The sequence below is a fragment of the Paroedura picta genome, chromosome 7 (assembly GCF_049243985.1).
Source record: "Paroedura picta isolate Pp20150507F chromosome 7, Ppicta_v3.0, whole genome shotgun sequence".
In the NCBI taxonomy this organism is placed as follows: domain Eukaryota; kingdom Metazoa; phylum Chordata; class Lepidosauria; order Squamata; family Gekkonidae; genus Paroedura; species Paroedura picta.
Window position 1 is genome coordinate 17,478,125 of NC_135375.1, and position 23,173 is coordinate 17,501,297.

The 23,173-nt window shown below is 48.2% G+C and overlaps 1 protein-coding gene across 2 annotated transcripts in view; it reads right to left on the bottom strand.

The window, feature by feature from the left end:
* Window positions 1-2,002: 2,002 nt before the first annotated feature.
* Window positions 2,003-23,173, bottom strand: part of ATP8B1 (ATPase phospholipid transporting 8B1) — a 71,204-nt gene continuing 50,033 nt past the window's right edge. For both annotated transcript variants that reach the window (XM_077346880.1, XM_077346879.1), the window contains exons 10-28: window positions 22,216-22,374; window positions 21,902-21,990; window positions 20,277-20,467; window positions 19,444-19,652; window positions 18,122-18,165; window positions 16,842-16,998; window positions 15,773-15,961; window positions 15,376-15,488; window positions 14,030-14,194; window positions 13,351-13,462; window positions 13,095-13,170; window positions 12,563-12,695; window positions 11,323-11,611; window positions 10,184-10,407; window positions 8,717-8,800; window positions 6,138-6,383; window positions 4,754-4,892; window positions 3,553-3,683; window positions 2,003-2,627 (exon numbers count right to left, since the gene is read on the bottom strand). In XM_077346880.1, coding sequence (XP_077202995.1) covers window positions 2,397-2,627; window positions 3,553-3,683; window positions 4,754-4,892; window positions 6,138-6,383; window positions 8,717-8,800; window positions 10,184-10,407; window positions 11,323-11,611; window positions 12,563-12,695; window positions 13,095-13,170; window positions 13,351-13,462; window positions 14,030-14,194; window positions 15,376-15,488; window positions 15,773-15,961; window positions 16,842-16,998; window positions 18,122-18,165; window positions 19,444-19,652; window positions 20,277-20,467; window positions 21,902-21,990; window positions 22,216-22,374 — 2,981 coding nt within the window. In that variant the 3' untranslated portion in view covers window positions 2,003-2,396. The remainder of the gene's footprint in view (window positions 2,628-3,552; window positions 3,684-4,753; window positions 4,893-6,137; window positions 6,384-8,716; window positions 8,801-10,183; window positions 10,408-11,322; window positions 11,612-12,562; window positions 12,696-13,094; window positions 13,171-13,350; window positions 13,463-14,029; window positions 14,195-15,375; window positions 15,489-15,772; window positions 15,962-16,841; window positions 16,999-18,121; window positions 18,166-19,443; window positions 19,653-20,276; window positions 20,468-21,901; window positions 21,991-22,215; window positions 22,375-23,173) is intronic.

Genomic DNA, 23,173 nt, shown 5'->3' on the forward strand with positions numbered 1-23,173 from the left:
GGGGCGGGGATGACATTGTGTTCTAGAAGCATTTATTTCATGTATACTTACTTGATCCTAGAGATCCACGTGTGCTCCTATGCGCATACAGAGCTCTGGCACAAGCTTAGTGTATTTCTTTGTGCACTCAGAGCTACCCCCTGCTTGGAGGAGACCCTCAAAGCCTTTGTCTGCAGGACAACACTGAACACCCCCTTGGTGCTTCCCAAACCAAACTGCTCCAACCGGCAGTCGATAAAGTTTGAACGGCCATGCAAGACACACAAATATATGCAAGTTCACTTTAATAAAAACATTTGGATTGGTGAAAACACTTGTTTTCTCGCGTCACTCGAAAAGATTAAAACCGGAGATCTTTGAAGTATATACACCATCATCTTTTAAACAAAACATTTATACTTTACAGTTCTGATACGAGCAAATGGAGCCCAGCTTTTCACCTGCACCTTAGGAGTGCTGTTATTGCACCCAGATGAGAAAGCTCTGAAATGTGTGGTTAAGTCTGCCATCCCTGAAGGAGAGAAGTCAAACTTGGAAGCTAAGCGGAAGCTTCTACAATTTACCGAAAAGAAAAAGTTGTAAACCTTTCCACGTTCGATAACAATAAAGAAATGTACGAACTTAAGGCACCTACGCAACAGATGCATTTTTACACTTGGTTTTTGAGGGGCGGGGGGGAAGAGTGTGGAATATTTACACATCATACAACATTGTGTGCTGATATTCTTGAAATGTAAACCATTTATATGCCCAGCACAGAAAATTAAGTGAAAACATGCAACACATTACAAAACTACAAAACACACGCTTCTTTTGAAAAATAGTGAAATGCATCCATTCCAAATGTGAGCTACCATCTTGGTTCAATTTTGTATTTTGAAAAAAAAACTCCCCAAGTGAATGAAAGTTTTGTACGCAGCATCTTTCCTACGTGGATCTCGCTTGGTACAGTGAGACGCATGGAAAATGCGCATACGCAATCATGCGCATAGAATCGACACATCGAGAAAGCATAATAAGGACCATCTCCCCCAAATCTCTCTCTTGCTTTCAAACAGTTGCCGGCAAACAAACAGAGAGATGCTTTAATTTATGTGGCAAGGAGGATGATACTAGAGCAGGGGTAGTCAAACTGCGGCCCTCCAGATGTCCATGGACTACAATTCCCAGGAGCCCCTGCCAGCATTTGCTGGCAGGAGCTCCTGGGAATTGTAGTCCATGGACATCTGGAGGGCCGCAGTTTGACTACCCCTGTACTAGAGGATTGCCTAGACCCAAGAACATGGCATCCACGTGAACGCCACTGCCTTCAGTGGGTAGATTCAGGTGGGTAGCCGTGCTTCGTCTGCAGCAGTAAAACAAAATTTTTGCCTAGTACCTGGTGGTCAAACTGTGGCTCTCCAGATGTCTACGGACTACCATTACCATGAGCTCTTGCTAGCTGTAGAGCCACAGTTAGGCCCATCCCTGGTCCAGTGGTTCCCTGAAGACCAATAAAATATTCCAGGGTACAAGTTTTTTGGAGTTCAAAGCTCCCTTCCTTAGATACATCTTACATTGGAAAATTGTGTTTGGTCTTTAGGTTTCCCCTGAACTTCTCTTTCACTTCAAGGGGGTGGGTTTCCTTCTAGGATCCTGTTCAAAGCCCACCAAATTAAAGGCTCGTGACCAAAAGTACATCTTGGGGTTTTGGTTTTCCTATAAAGGAGGTAATCAGATCAAACGTTTTTACAATATCGCGATTCTCCACCCCCGCATCCAAATTCCTGAAAACGATTTATACATATCTGCCATGGGTGAATACGATGTGCTTGGTATGTTTTGCTCCTGTTGCTTGCAATATAGAACTGCACCGGTAACATCACGGAAAAAAAAAAATCTTTGGTTCTCTGAAATTGTTATTACAGCAGAATAAATTACTGGAACAAAGTGGCACGTCCATTGGTCTTGCTTCTCAGCCGCTCATCTTTGGTGGTGCGGCAGAAAAACAATTGGCCGAACGTTTATTTCGTGATCACGATAAAAAAAAAATAATTAAAGTTCCAAGGACTGTTATATTTTTCAAAAGTCCCTTATAAACATTGGTCCTGGAGTCCCTTGATTATTTATATGCACCAATCTCACATGAAACAAGCATTAAAAAAAAATCTCACATGAAACAAGCATTTAAAAAAAAACAAACATCACTGCTTGGTTTTTCAAGTTTGTCAACGATTCCCAACCCAGCAGTCTGCAAGAACAAAACAGGAGGTGGTCTTCGGAACTATACACAATCTTTAAAAAAGAAAAAGAGTCCTGAGTTTTTCCATAAAAAAATAAAAACTTTGTGCAATGTCTCTTCTTTTTTTTTTTTTTTTTTAATAAAAACCCCACTTCTTGCAGGATACAAAAAGTCATCAACTGGCTTCTTCCGCTTGTCGGATTTCCACCAAGTTGTTACTGAGTATTGCAGTTAATGACGCTCGCCTCCTGCGGATGTTCCGCCCAGAAGCAATCAGGTCAGCATAGCCTCGCTGGTGGGAGAAGGCGTACGCAGACCGCCGGCCCGAGATCCCCCGCCGGAAGACGCTCGGTCGCCTCTTCCACTGTTCTTCCTCGGCCTTATACTTCTTGCGATTCTTCTGGATCTTGAAAATGAGGAGAGTTAAGCCACAGATTAGATTAAGGCGGGAAACCAATCTGCTTCGTAGGGACAGAATATTCGGGCAGCACTCTAAACTATGGAGTATGCTACAGAGCAATGATAAATAGTACCATAAATGTTTTATATATTAGGATTATTATGATTATTGTGATTAATGGCACTTGTTTCACACCATGGTACAACATAGTGAAACATAATTTATCAACTGCCTTCATTTCTTAGGGACTCAAGGAGGATTACTGTATAAATGACAAAGAAAACACTAAAATACATTCAACCTCTAATTTAAAAGCAATAAATCAAAATTCTGCCAGGAGGCAGAAGAAATACTGTACATTTTGAATAATTTTCTTTTCTGTACCCGTCCTATATCTCTGTTACACTTTTGTTTCTTTCCTTTTCAATAAAAATAATTTTAAAAAGAGTCTCTGTCCAGAGGAATATCTTTCCCTTCTTCATAATTCGTTAAGGGCTAAGTGGGCGGAGAGTGGGCGGGACCAGTCCGAGTGAGAGGCCAATCAGGACAGACAGCAGTTCTAGCCAATCAGGTGAGGGCACAATCTAGGCCTTCATCAGGACAGGCCAGAAAGGCTTCTAGGCCTTCACCAGGACAGGGGAAGGCCCAAGGGGAAGACCGCGCCACTGCTGGGGGGGGGGGCAGGCCTTCCCACCGGGCCCAGAAACACCGCACCCAGGGGGAATGCCGCCTCTATGTGTCTGCTGTGCGGCCACAGCGGGGGAGGGGGGCTTTCAAACGGGCTTTGAATCTAGTATACAATATAAAACTTCCACAGCTCGAGGTGGGGAGAGAAAGTTAAAATGGCAGGACAGTTGGATGGCGTAGAGGGGAGGCATCTCAGAGGAGCAATGATGATCCCCGGATTCAGATCCCCAGGTTGGCACGTTACCTTGTCACTTTCCGAAGGCCAGATTGTCATGGTCAGGAAACGGAGCGCAATCACAGGCAGTAAGCAAAAGGCGACCGTCAAAATGATTGTCAGCCAGAGATATGGCTGCCGAAGGGCGTTTGGAGCAGTACCTGGGGAGAGAGAGCCTCACCGATTAGGACGTCCTTCCAAGCCAACACCAGCTTGCATAAACCAAAAGACCCTGTAAGCTGCAGTATTGATATGAATCACGAGATTCAGTGAGGTGCAGGGGTTAATAGCGGCAGACTCTAACCTGGAGAACAGGGCTTGATTCCGGACTCCTCCACATGCAGCTAGCTAGCTAGAGGACCTTGGGCTAGTTACAGTTCTCTGAGAGCTGTTCTCACAGAGCAGTTCTCTCAGAGCTCTCAGCCCCACCTACCTCAGAGGGCGGAACGCAAAGGTGTTTTTAAGCAACTTTGGGACTCCTTCCGGTAGTGAAAAGCAGGGTATAAAAAAACAGTTCTTCTTCTAACCACGGTTGGCAGGGCAATGTTTCTGATACGTATGTTTTTAACATATAATCTGAAGACCACCCTTTGCTGAGAAAGTCAGTTTTCTTATTCACTCAACATCTGTGTGTGTAACATGCCGCCAGGTTGCAGCTGACTAATGGCGGCCTCTTATGGGGCTTCCAAAGCAAGAGATGTTCAGAGGTGTTTTCCCATTGCCTGCCTCAGTGTAGCAACCCTGGATTTCCTTAGTGGTCTCCCATCCCAGGACAAACCAGGTCTGATCCTGCTTAGCTTCAGAGATCTGGCAAGATGAGGCTAATCTGGGCCATTCGCTTACTACCACAATAACAAGACTACCCTACACAGAAAATATTAACAATCTGAATGGAAGAAAGGCTGAAAACAACTCTTCAATCTTTTCTAGTCCTCACTGCAATTTCTATACAGCTGACCAAAAAGGACCTTTCTGATAACATCAATGCTTGCTGTGATTTAATGGGTAGCGTTCTCCTGCTCTGCTCATGATGACACCTCATTCAGGCCCAAAGTCTTCCTCCAGCATAAGAAGCTCTTATAAGAACAACCCACTTTTTGGAGGGGAGCAGTTGCAGTTCTCTGGAATGCCTCATGAACCACAAAGCCGCTGGGACTGGCCCCCTAAGAGCACCATTTGGTACCTGATTTACTTTTGCACTGGGTGTCCGAAAAGTTTAATAGGCACTGACCCGTAAACTGGAAGGCATTTGGAAAGAGGACGTGGATCCCGGCACTGTGCAGGTCGAACATGATCCCAAAGTAAAGAGCGATGCTCCCAAATATGGAGAAAGCATTAACAAAGGTCCAGTAAGAGGTATCCAGTCCCATCTATGAACAAAGAAGAGAGCCACATGTGAGATAGTCAAGCCACAACGGAGAAGATTCTGGGAGAAACTCAAGCAAGAACTCCAAAGATTAAAAGGCAAGCAAGGTGTGGAAGGGATTCCCTTTCAAGGAAAGGGATAACAAACCCTGGGGCCAAATCAAGGTCTGCTGTAGTAGTTTGCTGAACCTGCTAAATTGGTCAGCAGATTTTAAAAAACAGCAATACAGGTTGCTATACCTGGGTATGAGTAGTACATCATTGACCTCCTTCCTCACCACTCCTGTGGTAAGGGATGGGGGTGTGGGGGGGGTTTCCACCATGTTGGATTTTTTTTTGTCTTTTAATGGATTTTTAAATGGGGGGTTTATAAGATTTGAAAGAGCCTCTTGTGGCGCAGAGTGGTAAGGCAGCCGTCTGAAAGCTTTGCCCATGAGGCTGGGAGTTCAATCCCAGCAGCCGGCTCAAGGTTGACTCAGCCTTCCATCCTTCCGAGGTCGGTAAAATGAGGACCCAGCTTGCTGCTGGGGGGTAAACGGTAATGACTGGGGAAGGCACTGGCAAACCACCCCGTATTGAGTCTGCCATGAAAACGCTGGAGGGCGTCACCCCAAGGGTCAGACATGACTCGGTGCTTGCACAGGGGATACCTTTACCTTTACCTATAAGACTTTGTAACCCACCATGAGCCGATTCGGAAGTGGCGGAGAATAAATCAAAATCAAAATCAAAATCTAAACCACAGGTGACAAGCACCATCTTAAACAAGGCCTACCCTCCTGTGGAACAGGGTGGGGATTGCCTCTTCCAATACGGTTCCTGCTACACCGCATGCGTGCATCTCCCAAAAGCAAAGATGCGTTTTTGCCTGTTAGAACTAGTGATCTCTCATAGGGAGGGGCCTGTGGCTCAGTGGAAGAGTCTCTGCTTTGCATGCAGAAGGTCCCAGGTTCAATCCCCAGCACCTCCAGCTAAAAGTGAGGTGGGAACCCCTGAGACCCAAGAGATGTTCGGAAGATGCCCTTCCTTGGAAGTCCCCCCCCCCCATTTACTAGCCTGTCTCGACCCTGTTTAGCTTCCACGATCCAGCTTATCTGGGCATGATACCGGATTATACAAGGGGACTGAAGGTGGGGCCCAGAGATATGATGCTTGGGCTCCAAGCCTGGTCATGCCACACTGGCACAGTAAGTCGGAGCCAACCTGGGTTGAGGGCAGCCATGGATACAATGACGGGATATCCCCCTTGCCTGAAAGTTGACGGTGATGACGAGAGCGGAGGCCGTCGTGACAGCGAATGACTGGTAATCGGAGGGCGCTTCTCCGTCTTGCCCCATGGTTTGGAGGTAGGCGCCGAAGGGGATGAAGAAGATCACGAGCGACGTTATGACGCCGTGCAGGAGGCTGATGAAGAACTTCTTGTAGTTGAAGAGCAGGTCTCTCTGTCCCGACAGGTACAAGGAGGGGAACCGCAGGCTGAGCTTGTCGCTCACGTCCTTAAAAGAACGACGGTGTTATTACGTCACGGTTTCGTCATGCAGAGGGCTGAGGAGTCAGATGCACGTCCCAACAACCCCCCCCCTGCAGTGTTTGCTGGCCCCTGTTCACATGGGGACGAATTCCAACACAATGGAAAGGAGACCCTGCCCATGTGCCTCATTTGTTTAAAAGTATAAATATCTGCAGGGGCTTCCAAATAAAAAACGGCCACAGTATCTGCTTTGCCCAGTGGAAGGACAAAAGTCCACCCAATGTGAATTCTGCTGTCCTTTCAAAACTCAAATACACTGACAAATATCAAGGAAAAATCAACCGTCGTTCTGTAGCACCAGAGAGAAGAGCTGGGGTTTTGTACCCCACTTTTTACTGCCTGAAGGAGTCTCAAAGTGGTTTACAATAGCCTTCCCTTCCTCTCCCCAGAAGTGACACCCTGTGAGGTAGGTGGGGCTGAGAGAGCTCTGAGAGAACTGGGACTTCAGCCCAAGGCCACCAAGTTGGCTGCGAGAAGTGGGGAATCGAACCCGGCTTGCCAGATTAGAAGCCAGTATAAGTTAAGGTAAGAGTTAATTAATTAATTACTAATTTTATGATTAAAATAATAGTGGAAACATATTAAGACAATTTAAATTCATTTCTGGTGGAAGGGGTGTGTGGAAGGTGGAAGGTGGTTCTCGCTGCAAGACCCCCAACCGAGCAAAACAATGCCTGGTCATTGGCCATACTTGTATTGCTTACCCAGAACCATGATAATACTGGTAAGGTCACATCAATAGACCCATTAGAGATATGGCACTGATGTATGCAGTACCCAGTATTGTTCTGCTGTGCTTTAGGATGCTTAGGGCTGATCCTGCCTTGAGCAGGGGGTTGGACTAGATGGCCTGTATGGCCCCTTCCAACTCTATGATTCTATGATTCTATGATTCTATGATTCTATGATTCTATGGCCTGTATGGCCCCTTCCAACTCTATGATTCTATGATTCTATGATTCTATGATTCTACTAGTAATCAAGCCCGCTGCAGCTAAATGCAGCGGGCGCTAGATGACGGAGCCTCGGCCTTACCACATCCACCTCCCCCCACGGCTTTCCTGTCCCCTTCAGAGCCACATGAACTACGATTCCCAAGTTGCATTGCGAAATCCCCACAGCAACTTCCGGTGGCGCGTCGCTTCCGGCTCAGATCGGAACCTGGCGCGAACATTCCAAAAGCAGGTAATGGCAATCCCCGCCTGGCAGCGCGCCGCGGCCTCATTTCCAGGAGCTGCCCTTGCTCGCCGCTCGGGACCCTCCGCCAGAGACTATATGTCCCGCCCCCGGTCCGGCCGCGCCTGCTCCTCCTCCCCTCCGTCCCGCTCTCCTCCACGCCGCCTGTTCTTTGTTACAGGCAGCCGTCGCCAGCTGCCGCGTGCGCTGTGGAGGGGAGAGGCGGGTCCGAAGCAAAACATGGCGGAGCCGCTCCCGGATCCCCAGCCGGGCCCGAGCTGCCGGACGCATCCCCAATGCGGCGCAGGGTGGCCGAGCGCGTCTCCGCTGCCCCGTCCCATCCCGCTCAGCCCGAGTCTCTGCCTCTCCGCCTGCACCCGCCACTGGGAGGGGCCGCCGTGTGCGGCCAGCGGAGGGGGGGGCGGGAAGGAGGGCGCACGAGAGAAAGCAAGCGCACAATGGGGCGCCCTGGGGCTGCTGGGGAAGGGAGGGCTCGGCTGGGGGTCGCGCAGCCCTGCTTAGTCCCGGGGCACGCCGGCCGGGCCAGGTAGAGGACGGGGCTCGCCGGATTTTCGCAGCTCCTTTCTTGTCGCCGCGTTTGTGCCTCAGGCGCTTGGCCAAGAGAGGGAAGCGTGTGAAATCTTGGAAGTGGCCAGGAGGCTCCTCTCTCGCTTGTGCCTCTTGCAGCATGCGGCTGCCGGGGGCTCCCTTGAGGGCGGCCTGACGCGTCGGAGGCGCTTTGCGCCTCCCGACGCGTCAGGCCGCCCTCAAGGAAGCAACTGCGAGCCGCGCTCTGCGCGGCTCGCAGTTACTTCCTTCAGCAGCCTAGGAATCGGCCGGGCCAATCGGCAGGCGCGAAGGAGGAAGGGGCCAATCAGGCCCCTTCCTCATCACGGACAAAGCCCTCTGCCTGAGGGCTTAACTAATTATTTAGTCCGCGGCGCCCGCGGCGCCGCGGGCGTGTTAAGGATGATTCTATGATTCTATGAACTAGCCATGAAGAAATGCCTTGTAGCAGAATGAGGCCCCTCACAGGCCGGGAACTCAGGCCCAGCCTCCCCAGGGCATCTACAGCCCTGAAGTGGTATTAAAATGACCGATCAGTAGGACATATCAGTATACCTGGTCAAGCAAGCCGACAAGGAGGACAGGAAGGCTGGTATATAATACATTGTAGAGTGTGATAAACCAATCTTCGTAGGCCGTCTGCAACGACAACAAGAAAAAAAGCAATCCAGTTAACATCCTCTCCATGTTAAATTTATTACAAGGGGAAAGAAAACAGAAATTAAAGCCCTCTTATCTACGTTGACTTCACAGTTTTATCCTAGCCCTTCCTCCAAAGAGCTCAAAGTGACATGTGTGGTTCACCCACAACACCCCTGTCAGGTAGGTAAGGATGAGAAGGGGAATAACCCAAGGTCACTCGATGAGTGTCATGGCCAAGTGAGGGATTAAACCCAGGTTAAGAGTTTCCCAAATAGTTGGGAGTTATGCTCTAAAGTAGCATAATTTTAAGTTCTATTTTATGATCTGTTTTAAATTGTATTATATCATCTTTAAACCGCCCGTGGCGCCACGGGTGCCACGGACTAAATAAATGGTTAAGCCCTGTTGAGGTGGGTTTTGTCCGTGATGAGGAAGGGTCCGGATTGGACCCTTCCTCAGGACAGACAATCGGAGGGACCAATCGGCAGGCGCAAAGCGCCTGCCGATTGGTCCCTCCGATTCCCAGCCCCAGCAACTGCGAGCCGCGCACAGCGCGGCTCGCAGTTGCTCCTGGCTTGACGTGGCGAGAGGCGCGAAGCGCCTCTCACCGCATCAGCCGCCTACCCGAGGGAGACCCGCACAGCGCGGCTGCCGGGGACTCCCTGACCAGAGGCCTGACGCGGCGAGAGGCGAGGGAGCCCCCGGCAGTCGCGCCGAGCGTGGCTGCCGGGTGCTCCCTGCCCGGCAGCCTGACGCGGAGAGAGGCGCAAAGCGCCTCTCGCCGTGTCAGCCCGCTGCCAAACAAAGACCCCGCCAGTCGCGCGTAGCGCGGCTGCCGGGCCCTCCCTGCCTTCCCCACCGCCGGAGCTGACGCCGAGACCCGTCGCCGCGGGACACCATCAAATGTAAGTTTCTAGAGCCCGCTGTATGCCTTCTACAGCGGGCTATATTTCTAGTATGACCATAATCTTTTTGGTCTTTTATGTATTAACTTCATATAACTTGGTCTGAACAACAGTAATAAAAGTTTGAACTGAACTGAAACATTTGTTAAACATTTATCAGGTGTTACAAACGTACATGGTCATGTCGACCCACCCACCACTCCCAAAATGGCCAATGATGGGCCTGGAGGGGGTGGGAAGGGGAGGGGTCCTGGGTGGGCGTGTCCTCAGCTCTGCTTCCCAACCATATTCTGCAGGACCGTGCCACTTCTGGGGTTTCTCAAAGCCTGAAGGATGATTCAAGGTTTTCTCAATGGCCAAAAAGTTGAGGAAGGCTCGCCTAGCCTAACCACAACACCCCACTGGCTTTTTTTATCTTGAATATTAGGAAGGAGAAGGTGGAACATACCCAAGGCCTTTCTCCCTCCCTCCTTACCTGTGCAGAATAGCCATTGAAGAAGGAATACCAGAAGTGAACTAGCGTAAATGCAAAGTTTTTGTAGAAAAAGTAGCGTAGGAACTTGCACATCCTGATGTACGACCATCGGCCGTGAACCAGCAGCAGTCGTTGTAGGTATCTGAACTGGCCAAAAGAATAGTCACTGGACATGACGGCTTGCATCCCTTCTTGCCCACTGATTCCAACACCAATGTGGGCGGCTAAATTAAAAAAAGAAAAACATACAAGGGAGAATTAGCTCCTTCCAGAAAAGAGGAACAAGTTCATGTGAGGAACAAGTTCACATGCACTCAAGAGATGTCTGCTGTATCATTTTCTACCTTGATCATCATTCTGCCTGGAATATTCGAGGCTAGTAGCATCCTAAAAGACTAACAAAATTATCGGGGTATAAATGTTTGAGAGCCAAAGCTTCCTTCTTCAATACAAGGAGGAATAGAAGAGCATCTTACAAAGAGAGCTTCTACCTTGGAAATCTTGTTGGCATTTAAAGTGTGAGATGACTCAAATCTTGCTCTTCTATTGCAGACCAACCCTGTTATCCGTCTGAAACATTTCCTCCACTTGGGTGGAGATGGATGGGACTAGTAAAAAGTCTCTTTTAATTACTTCTCTCCACGACTGCCATTAATCACAAGCCTTAACATTTTTATTTCCCCAATGTTTTGGTGAATGACAACTGAACCCAAAGGACAGATTTTGTTATTCTGGCAAGGAACTACCTAATCTTCATTATCATGCTGCATATTTGTTGTGATGCTGTTTACTAATTTACTACTAATTTACTCTATAATGAGAGAGTGGGTGTCATCCACATACTGATGACAACCCAGCCCAAATACCCAGACCAGCTGTGCCAGCGAGTGCATACAGATGTTGAAAACCATGGGGGAGAGTATCACCCCTGTCGGACCCCAGAGGGGAGAACAAAGGGGCCAGACAGCTCTTCCCCCACTGCCACCCTCTGTGTCCGGTGCTGGAGGAAAGAGACCAGCCACTGTAAGCCCAATGCAGTAAAAGGCAGCTTCACAGAAGAGCTAATTGGATTCAGGCTCTGAATGCAAACCAAATGACCAGCACGCTGTAGCTTCTCAAGGAGAAGGGGCAAAACTCACTTTTGATCATGTTGACGTCGTTGGCCCCGTCCCCGATGGCCAAAGTGATGGCCTTCTTGTACCTCTTCACCAGATCCACCACCATGGCTTTCTGCTTGGGAGTCACGCGGCAGCAGATGACCGCACTGCACTCACAGGCGAGATCCACAAAGTTCTGCTGCTGCTGCTCCTTGTTAGCTTCCGCTTTCCTTTTGGCCTGCAGCTGCTTCTGTTTTTCTTCGGGCGTTCTCGGGAACTTCAGTTTCAGGAGCTTCTTTTTTTTCTTTTTCTTCTCCAAGAGAATTTCATTCTGCAAGAGAGAGAGGGAGGGCTGCGTCTATGAAAAGGTCAAGTGTCATCCGTAGCACTCCACAAAATAGGCTGCTTGAGAACTTGATCTTTCCTGAAAGAGAAAACCGTCCAGAGCTTCTTAAGCATGTAAGAGCTGTCAAGCTACAACATGACACCTTCAGCAAGGGGCTTCTAAGGCAAGGGAGAAGCAGAGGTGGTTGGCCATTTCCTTCCTCTGCAGAGTCTTCCTTGGTGGTCTCCCATCCAAGGACCAACCCTGCAGAGATCCCATCCAAGTATCAACCCTGCTTAGCTTAGACTTATGGGGACCCTAGCAAGGGGGTGTCAAGGCAAAGGAGAAGCAGAGGTGGTTTGCCATTTCCTTCCTCTACAGAGTCTTCCTTGGTGGTCTCCCATTGATCTCTCGAAGTATTTGAAGTACTGAAGAATTTGAAAGGTTGTCACTTGGAGGAAGGCAGGGAAATGATCCTGTTGGCATCAGAAGATAGGACCTGCAGGAATGGCTTTAAACTACATGTAGACCAGTACCAGCTAGGTATCAGGAAAAAATTGTTTACAGAGTAGTTCAACAGTGGAATCAGATGCCTAAGAAGGGGTTGAGCTCCCCCTCACTGGCTTTTTTTCAAGCAGTGGCTGGACAGATACTTATCCTGGATGCTTGAGGCTGATCCTGCATTGAGCAGGGGAGTGGACTAGATGGCCTGCATGGCCCCTTCCAGCTCTATGACTCTTCAACATTCTAGGGGGTTAGACTAGAGGCCCTGTATGGCCCCTTCCTACTCTCTGTTTCTATGATTCTTATGTGTATCCCATAATTCTGAGCAACTGCAGTGGAACAATCATGGGTGCTTTGAGACATTGTAATTGGGTGCAGACCTACCTCACTTTGACACATCCTTAGTTATGGACTTGTATAAAAAGTGAACAATTGAACCTGTTCCATACTTACCAGCCAAGAGCCGGTGATAATCAGAGCATGATTTCTGCCCGGCTGCAAAAAGGGTTCCGTGGTCCTCTGAGATGGATCTAGATTGGATCCACTTCTGTTCCTCTGGTTTTCCAGAGTTGTCTGGAGATGGGCACTGAGGAGGCAAAGATAGGTCCATCACACAGAGTCACAAGCTGGAAGGCACCTCCAGGGTCATCTAGTCCAACCCCCTACAGAATGCAGGAAACTCACAACTACCTGCCCACCTGATCCTGGGCTGATCCTGCGTTGAGCAGGGGGTTGGACTAAATGGCCTGTATGGCCCCTTCCAACTCTATGATTCTATGATTCTACCTGCAGCGACCCCAATTCCATGCCCAGATGATGCATAATTGTTGGCATTTAACTCCTACCATGCCCTAATAAACAGAGAATCCTATTTGACCCGACAGTTTGTAAAAAGAATGTTTCAAGGGGAAGAATAAAATAAGGTTGGAGACAAAAGCTCTATAGAGTTCTTTGCATGCAGAAACATGCCTTGCTATCTGTTTACCTTACATCTTCTCCATAATAGATCTTAGTTTCATCTGTCAGGAGTTCACAAGAATATCCAATGTTTTCAGCAGTCTCTGTAACAGAAGACAATGGGGTGTCAAAGCTGATTTCCTCATCGGACTTTTTAAACACACACACATGCACATCAAGCCTGGATCCAGTCATTAAACAAAGAACAAGGAACACCCAAGGATATATTCATTTCTCCCCACCCTAGTCAAGGAAGGTAAGAAGCAGCGATGCACATGAGTTACCTTTTTTATCACCAGTGAGCACCCAGATCTTAATATCTGCCTTTGCCAGCTTGGATATCGTTTCTGGGACTCCATCCTGCAACTTGTCTTCGATTGCTGTGGCACCTAAAAGCTGAAGATTTAAGAATAAACTTACTTAAGTATAGTGACCTAACAGACTAGCGGTCCCCAACATAGTTGAGCCCTTCAGCACTTTCTGGAATTCTGAGAGAGCCTGGGGGGCACCGCCACAAGATGGCTGCCACAGGAGGTTGGGCTAATCACAAAATGGCTGCCACAGAAGGTTGGCCTAATCACAAAATGGCTACCACGGGAAGGCAACCACAAAATATTGGGAGAAGAAGTTGGCTTTTATAGTCCGCTTTTCACTACCACAAGGAATCTCAAAGTGGCTTCCAATCACCTTTCCTTCCTCTCCCCACAACAGACACCCTGTGAGGTGCATTGAGCTGAGAGACCTCTGACACGACTGCTCTGGGAGAACAACACTATCAGGACTGTGACTAGCTCAAGGTCTCCTAGCTGACTGCATGTGGAGGAGCGGGGAATCAAACCCAGCTTACCAGATTAGAAGCTGCCACTCTAAACCACTATACCAAGCTGACTATAAAGCCAAGTATTCCCCTATGATAATAATTCCAAATGCTGCTCCCCTCGCCTGGTTCCACAGGAGACTCACAATGAGATTTTTCTCGATTTCTTCATACACCTTATCCAGAGCTTCGTCGCGGTTCCTCACGGCGACGCTAGCGGCCATGAATTTTTTATCCCATGCCTCGTACTCCTCGTCGCTGATGTCCTTGTAGCAAAGGCACAGTGTCCTCAGGGTTTCGCTTGCGAAGATCTACCCAAAGAAAAGGAAAATGAAAAAGACTCTGTGAACCTCCATTGAGAAAACTTCCTGTGAGAAATCAATCTGAGAGGAATCTTTCTACTGACAAAGGGAGCGAAGGAAGGAGGGACTTTGGATGCCGTTCAAAATAATCACAAATGTGCATGAAATCTAATAAAAATGGTCCCCTAAAAGTGTCCTAAGAGCCCCTTCTTTCAAACCTGTCCTACAAAAACCACCTGGAGGGGGGGGGGATGTTAAAAACAAACTCTGCAAAGCAGATCAAATTTCCATTCAGCTGCCCAAGGCGGTTCTCGATTTAACAGTTTTAAACCGGGCCTTGTTATTCTTTATTTAAAATATTTATACACCCACATTTCTCCTGATCATCGGAGGACCCAAGGAGGATAACCACAGTACAAAGCAGATTTTTGTGAAACAACACATTAAAACCCCTCTAAAAACACCTTTATAAATGAACTGGCGGACTATAAGAATAGCTTTGCTGGATCAGTGCAGTGGTCCGTTTAGTCCAGCATCCTGCCATGCAGGCGGACAGCCGGTTCCTCTGGAGGCCAGCAACAGGGCAAAGAGGCCGAGGCTGTGGGGTTCAGAGGTGGACCGCCTCTTTGCTAAATGAGAGTTCAGAATGGTGCCTGAATTGGGCCTGCTTGTTCCTCTTTATCATGACTTATTTGTTTACAGCAAACCAATAAAAGGTAAAGGTATCCCCTGTGCAAGCACCGGGTCATGTCTGACCCTTGGGGTGACGCCCTCCAGCGTTTTCATGGCAGACTCAATACGGGGTGGTTTGCCAGTGCCTTCCCCAGTCATTACCGTTTACCCCCCAGCAGCAAGCTGGGTACTCATTTTACCGACCTCGGAAGGATGGAAGGCTGAGTCAACCTTGAGCCGGCTGCTGGGATCGAACTCCCAGCCTCATGGGCAAAGCTTTCAGGCGGCCGCCTTACCACTCTGCACCACAAGAGGCTCTTTCACAGCAAACCGATAGCTTAGTGCAAATTGGTCAGCCAAGAAATAAAAGAGAATGTCTCAGAACTGAGAGCAGGAAAAAGCGGTTGTAGATTTTAATTTTAGTATTTATTTATTTTATCGATTAGATTTTTATACCGCCCATCCCAGCTCTGTGTTAGAACCCCGTGCATAACAGGTGAAAGCAAAGGACAACTTACATCTAGTGCTTCCTGGGTAGCCTGCCTTCTAGGGTTCCGGGGGTGCAGGCGTTCGTAAATCACCGTGTCCGCCCCTTTGCAGTATAGCTGGATTCGGCCTTTCGGGTCTCTTACTGCAAGAGAAGCGCAAAAGAGGCAGTAAGACATACACAGTAGGCTTTCTGTCCAAGGAGGAGGGCAAAAGCCAGCTCAGCCATTTCTCCTGCAAGCAGAGAAACTTTCCAAACATTTTATTGATTGATTGATTGATTGATTCTTATACCGTTGCTTGCCGTAGCCTCGCGGCGGTTTGCACATAAAACTCTAAAACCCCAATAAAATCCCCATTAAAATAAAATGCATTAAAATAAAATAAATTTAAAATTTCTAGAAACAGCATCTCTTTTTTAAAACTTACTGATAACCGACATCCGTTTGCGATCGCTGTTGAAGTCCAAAATGGCAAGGACGTCGTACGTCCGCACCGTCCCCATCTCGCTTATCGTAATCGTATTCTGGGTCCGGGAAAGGAAGGCAAAGCCGAAGTTTCTGGCCGCGGTGACCAGCGCGCCTTCGTCGGGGGAGGCCGCCTGATAGCTGAGCTCGCCTAGGTGATCGGAAAGCAAAATTCAAAGCGGGCAAGACTGCAAAATTATGGAAAGCCAGCCTCCTGCCCACATTCTTTTGCTGTGCTTTATCAAGGCTGCCCTGGTGTGTGCAGTGGTGGAGAACTGGAACTCGACTCAGGGTTCCCTTGCAAGTAGATCGAACCCCTACAATATCGGGTGTGCTGGAAGGCAGTTTCAGGAGACTAGCCATGCTGATCTGTGGTCAGAGACTAAATTTAAGTCCAGCAGCACCTGGCTTGGACAGCTCACACTAGCTTGATCTGGTCAGATCATGGAAGCTAAGCAGGGTTGGCCTTGGTTCATATTTAGATGGGAGACCACCACAGATGTCCGTGGGTCACTGTGCAAAGGCAGGTAATCGCAAGCCACCTCAATGTCTCTCGTCTTTAAATATATATAGATATTTATTTATTGTATGACTTGTGTAGGCAGCCAGGACGGTCTGCAAGCCCAACAAGGGTCATTCAGAGGTTGCTTGCACTTTTGTTGCCGTGAAAACCAAGACTGCCATAAGCTGGTTGCAACTTGAAGGTCCTTTCCATGCCCACCAGCACAACAGACCAAGAAGATTTGGGTGGATGAGCTTTTGGGAGGAAGGGAGCTTTGACTCTCAAACGCTCCCACCCCGAAAAACTTGGCCTCTAAGGTGCTAGGTTGTAGGCATTGCTCTTAGAACACAGCTGTGCAGTCCAGCATTGACATCCCAGGAAACCGAGTGGACACACTTCTATGAACACACACAGCAATGCTTCTGAAAGAAGGTCCTTCTGTTTTCCATTCCACCCCGAGGAATCTAAGACTGGCTGATGAGCACTGGGCTCATTTTGTGAGTGCTCATCTCCACAAGACGTAACGTACCTTCGCTGGCGTCCACCATCACCGTGTGGCAGACTGCCAGGAGGAAGAAGAACTGCTGAATCTCGGGTTCGTCCCCAGATCTGATTTGTTCTATCAGATAGTGGTCGTAAAAGGTGAGTTTCCCGTCGGCGTGCATATTCCAGCTGAAGTCAACTTGCTGCACAAGAAGAAAGCGGGAGGGTTAGCTCAAGGGCCAGCCTTCAGTTTTGCAAGTTCGTGCTTTCAACTGAGAGAGCAGGGGGGCTTCCTTTCACATGTGGAGCTGCCTCATCTTGGATCAGACTGTTGGTTTGTCAGCGTCAGTATTGCATGCTCAGACTGGCAGCAGCTCTCCATGGTTTTGGGCAAAGGTCTTTCACATCCCCTCCTGCCAGATCCCTTTAACTGGAGATGCTGGGGATTGAACCTGGGACCTTCTGCATGCCAAGCAGAGGCTCTACTGCTGAGCCACACCCCCTTCCCCAAGGTCTTTTGACTTTGGTTGCTTCTGCAGCACCACAGCAGCTGGCATAGCCGTGATTCTGCCATGCAATCTTGCCTATTGGTCTTGGGCTTATTTAAGGACCTTCAACAGTCCTGTATCTTCAGGACTTCCTCCTCCTCTATACCCCACAAAGAACTTTAAGATCAGGCTGGTTTAATCTACTGGCCCTAAAGAGATAAACTTGGCCTTGATCAGGGCTTTTTCAGCCCTGGCCCCAGTCAGGTGGGACAACCTGCCTGAAGAAGATTTTAAACAATTTCGGAGGGCCTGCAAAACTGAGCTATTCTGCCAGGCCTATGGCCAAGGCCAGGCAATACCATGAGATGTTGGCCTCCCCCCTTGAAACATCCACCGGCAGTAACCACTCCAAACTCTGCCCAGGGAGACAAATAACAGGAAGTGAGTTTTATGAAGGACTTTATTGATTTATTGCTTGCTTCGTATTATTCTAAACTGTTGTTGACAGCCCCTAGCTAAAAGGGATGAGGCGGCATATAAATTTATTATTTATGTATTTACAATGGAAACATATCAGTCCTAGCCCGGTAAACTCTGGGTGACATCCAACCCACTTTTCCACTGGTCAACAGGGAGGGAGGGGTCCACTTTGACCCACCCACCCAAAAAAGGGGCAACTGTGGAGAAAAGCTCTGAGGCACTGAGGGGACAGTGAGAAAGGGAGTTGATCAGATTTGTGTGGAAAAGCTGCCTGGATCCAAACGGTTGCATTAACTTTGTGAATCCTAATAGGTTACACAGCCTGTGGGTGGGCTGCTAGGTCCTGACAGCCACGTACCTCAGGGCGATTACGCAGGTGTCCTGCTTTATCCCGGCATTCCCCTGAAAAAAAAAGCACATTCCAAATCTGACACAAGAAATCACTTGCAAGATCATGAACAGCCCATCCCAGCCCAATTTCCAGCAGTGGTCAGCCAGATGCCCCTAAAAACCCTGTTTCAAATAGCCCTCCTTGAGGATTTGTTCTTAGAGTCTGGTGATCAAAAGGTCTCCAAGCATTAAGAACATACAAAGAGCCCTGCTGATCAGATCAATGGTCCGTCTAATCCAGCCTCCTGCCTCACACAGTTTCTCTGGATGACCAGCGACAGGGCATGGAGGCCGAGGCCTTCCCCTGATGTTGCCCGCTGCCTCTGAAATTCGAAGGATTAGTGCCTCTGATGGCTCCCACCAAGGGAGACAGGAAATCATGTTTTTAATCCTGCTTCCCTCACAGAAGTGGGAAACACCTGCCAAGATGTCCTCCTGACTCAGAGGGAGAATGGAGGTGCCCCTCAGTCACTATGGCCATTGGTGGACTTATTATCCTCCATGACTCTATCTTATCCCCTTTTAAAGCTGTTTATTCCTTACGGCCATCACTACATCCTCTGGCAGTGCATCCCATGTTTTAATCACTCTCTGTGTAAAGAACAGCTGGGTTTTTGTACTCAAAGGAGTCTCGAAATGGCTTACAATCGCCTTCCTTTCCTCTCCCCACAACAGACACCCAGTGAGGAAGGTGGGGCTGAGAAAGCTCTGAGAGAACTGTGACTGGCCCAAAGTGACACAGCTGGCTGCATGTGGAGGAGCGGGGAACCAAACCCAGTTCTCCAGGTTAAAGGCTGCTATTCTTAATCCCTGCACCACACTGGCTCTCAGGTTTGCTTTCGTCCATCCTGAACCGACCACCGATCAATTTCATTGGATTCCTTCAAGTTGTAGCAATTTGGGAGAGCGTGAAACATTTCTCTTTCTCAACGCTGTCTACATCAAAGTTTCAATTCCCTACTGTGGCTAAATACATAAGTAAATTTAAGTCCCATGAAATGCTGAATCCTTTTTCATTAACCGATGGCTGCAACTGGGTCTTTTCATTCCACAAACATGCCTGGATGAACCTGCGCTTCCTTCTCTCCTCCCTCGACCTTCTACACATCGGCTCCTCCAGGGCAGGGGTAGTCAACCTGTGGTCCTCCAGAGGTCCATGGACTACAATTCCCATGAGCCCCTGCCAGTGTTTGCTGGCAGGGGCTCATGGGAATTGTAGTCCATGGACCTCTGGAGGACCACAGGTTGACTACCCCTGCTCTAGGGGACCCTGAAGGCCTCCAGACTCACCATAGGTGTATCCATTTATACAACACTTCTTGAACGTCATGATGTTCTGCGTCAGCGTCCCGGTCTTGTCGGAGAAGATGTAATGGATCTGTCCGAGCTGTTCGTTCAAGGTGGTGGTTCTGGCCTTGGCGGCCGTATCCTTCTCCGGGTAATACATCTGCAAGTCCCAGTTGATGAAATAGCTTTGGCCCAGTCGGATCACTTCCACACTAATGGGGACAGAGGAGGAATGAAGTGAGACACCGTTATGTTATTCAGGAGGTATTTAGAACACAGAAGCAAAACAATACTGCTTTCTGGGATGCCAGCAAAGCAGGCAGGATCCTGACAAAATAATCGCACCAAACAATTGGGTGAATCAATAAGTAGGGGGGAAATGGTCATAGATTCAAGACTCATCTTGGTATCTGAAAATGAATAGATAATTGAATAGAAGAGCTGAGGGCCCTTGACGGAACTCTCAGTAACTGTTTGCAAGTGGATTTTGCCATTTGACGCAGTAAATTCCAGCTGCAAAGTGGATTGAAAGTGCATTATTTAGTGTGCGTACAGGAAAGTGCTGAACCGACAGTTTTCAATGCTGCATTAAATGTGCCTATTTTATCCGAGCCATGCATTCGCAGGGAAGTTCTCAGGACCTCGATAAATATAAGGCGGATTCAAATGTATACTTGCAAAGAAGAACAAGAAAAAAAATGAAATCACTCTGCTGATGATTTACTGGAAATAAACAGAACCAAAAAATGAAAGAAGAACTCCCTGGATCGCAATTTCATAAACTTCCACCCACCCACAACAACCGGAGCATCTAGATTCATTCGCAATCAAGTTACCTCACATAGAGGGAAATGGGCACCATGGTGTTGAGGACGATGATGTAACCCCAAAAGTTGAGGAAACCACGGTAGGAAGGGGTATAGTCCATGCCGTCATATAGATACCAAGAAATATTGCCGATCTGTTGCTCCCAGTAAGTGTGTCCAATAGCCAGGCCAGAAGACACTAAAATGAGCAAAACGAAGATCTGGAACATACAAGAACAAAAGCGACATTTGTAAGGGGATAGTTGTAGCTCATCATCTTTTGTACCCATAACTCTAACCATCATGAACAATGTCGAATTGCCGATGCCTGGACTAGATGGACCACTGGTCTGTCTCAGCAGGGCTCTTCTTATGTTCTTTGAAGGCCTCGATCTCTATGTCCTGTTGTTGGCCCACCAGAGGAACTGGTTGGCCACTGTGTGAGACAGGATACTGAACCACAGAGCTGATCCAGCAGGACTCTTCTTATGTTCTTATGGGGGAAAGCTCTTGGCCTCTATGTTGGCTCTTGTTGGCCATCCAGAGGAACTGGCTGAGCACTGTGTGATACAGGATGCTGGACTAGACAGACCACAGATTTGATCCAGCAGGGCTCTTCTTAGTTTATTAACTTTATTCAGCCAGCGGTTTCCTATTTTGGATAATCCATTTATTAATATTTAGATATTTACAAGTGCGGTGGGATAGAGCAATTCACAGGGGTTGTCCTTTTTTGTTATCTCCCCCACTCACCAGGCCACCCACCCAACCCAGATTTATACAAATCTCTTCCTAATCTGTATCTGGCCCCAGGGTGTGGATTTTTCAACCCTCATGCTGAGGTCTATATGTTCAGCAATGGATATATGATCATCTGTTTTGCTCTTCAATGGGGACCCAAAGAAGCTCACAACAAAGCTGCCCTTTCCTTCATTTTATCCTCCCAACAGCAGTCCTGCGAAGCAGGTTATGCCGTGAGAAATCGATGGGAACAAGGTCACCCAGCCGGTTTCCATAACAGAGTAGGGATTCGAACTCGGATCTCCCAGATCCTAGTCAGGCACTAACCACTACACCGCGCGGGGTTTGAGCCATTCCTCTTGCTGTATGCTTCTACCAGGATCGTCCATGCTATTAAAAATGACAAATAGTGAACTTAATACAATTATGACTAGTCACAGGAGACGGGAGAATCTGCATCCAGAAAGATTTGTGCAGAAACGACTAATATTTTCTCTGTAGCACTTTGCTTCCAAAGAGATAAGCTACTGCTCTGTCAAAGTGATTTGCTTTTCTAGCAGCAGGAAATTGTGCAGGGGCAAGAATAGCAAACAAATGTCTCGGCCATGTGAGTGGCACCCCCCCGGGTCCTTCGTTGGAACCTGCCCCTCCATCTCACTCACAAAAGAACTGAAACGCCCAGTCCCTGATATCAGGGCTACCCACCCATGGATACGGAGGGAGGCTATTCCAGCACTCATTTGCACGGTTATCTGGGAAAGGGCATTTCAAGAGCAAGAAGCTAGGAAACCTTGCCGAGGTTGTACGTTGTTCATGATAAAAATTTAATCTGCTCAAACATGAAAAACAGCAAACAGTTAGCAAGGCATGACTCCAGTATAAAACAAAATCAAGAGGGAAATGAACCACCTTACCGTATAGACCATGTAGTTCATAAGGGAATCTATTTTAGTTCTTTTAAAGCGTGTTTTCCCGCTGTTTTTCATTATTTTTGTGTCTGCTCCTGAAAAACCACATCAGAAATGGCAGCGTAAATGTCGCGGTTGTTAATACATTAAATGCAACTGTGTTTTCCTCGTGTCTGAACGCACCTGTGGACCTTTTAGCCCTACACGGTTATTTTTCATAGGATTTCCTTTTGCGGAAATCCTCCCCGGTATAACATTTAAAAATGCAACCATCTCCACTTCAGCCGGCAGCGACCGTACCGCATTCACCTCGTTAGTACCTGCAAAGATGACGAGGCCATGGCATGCGTCCGTGTTTCGGATTTTGCAGCCCCGCAACAATATTTTGTCCGCGTCTACCGCGTAACTCCTTCCTTTCCACTTCAGAGTCCCGGTGAATTTATCGAGCCGGTTGTTGGGTTCTTCGCATTCTACCCAGCCTGATAAGATAGGCAGGAGGAAAAAGAACGGATCACAGAAACCGGCTTGCCATAGCAGCATTTTACTCCTGCTTGTTTCAGAGGTGACTCATAGGGGAGCGGTGAAGGGATTATCTACTACTGAACACGGTTGAAAAGGAGCGGTGCGTTTATCGGCAGGTGTCACAAGGGCTGGCAGAGATTACACAGGTGTGCTGTTACGGAGGAGCTACTGGTACTTGGCACCAGTGAGTGATGTCATCACTCCACGCCCAGTTGAGACCCTCTAGCCCAGGGGTGGGCAAACTGTGGCCCTCCAGATGACCATGAACTACAATTCCCATGAGCCCCTGTCAGCAAATGCTGGCATTTGCTGGCAGGAGCTCATGGGAATTGTAGTTCATGGTCATCTGGAGAGCCACAGTTTGCCCATCCCTGCGCTAGCCATCCAGCAGCTGTGTGCTGGCTTGGTTCTACAGCTGAAACTGTGGTGCCTCTGCCACGGCCTCCTAATAACTCCCAATAAGGTTGCCACTTTCCCCTCCCCCTTCAGTGGCATTTGGTGGTAGGGGCTGGCATATTCCCTGTACTAAACCCACTGTCACCACTGCTCTGTTTGAAGGAACAGCAGTGACATGCTTATTTTAACTTAAAAGCAAAACTCTGAAGTAACAGTACAAATTGTTGGAATATGGAAGACCTGCAGTGTGCATGATTGAGCAGAATATGAAGAGTGTCCTGCAGGGGGCACTGGAGGAGATGTGTATTTAGCATAGTTAGATCAGGAACTTCCTGATAATTTTCAAGTTATCTCCTCCAG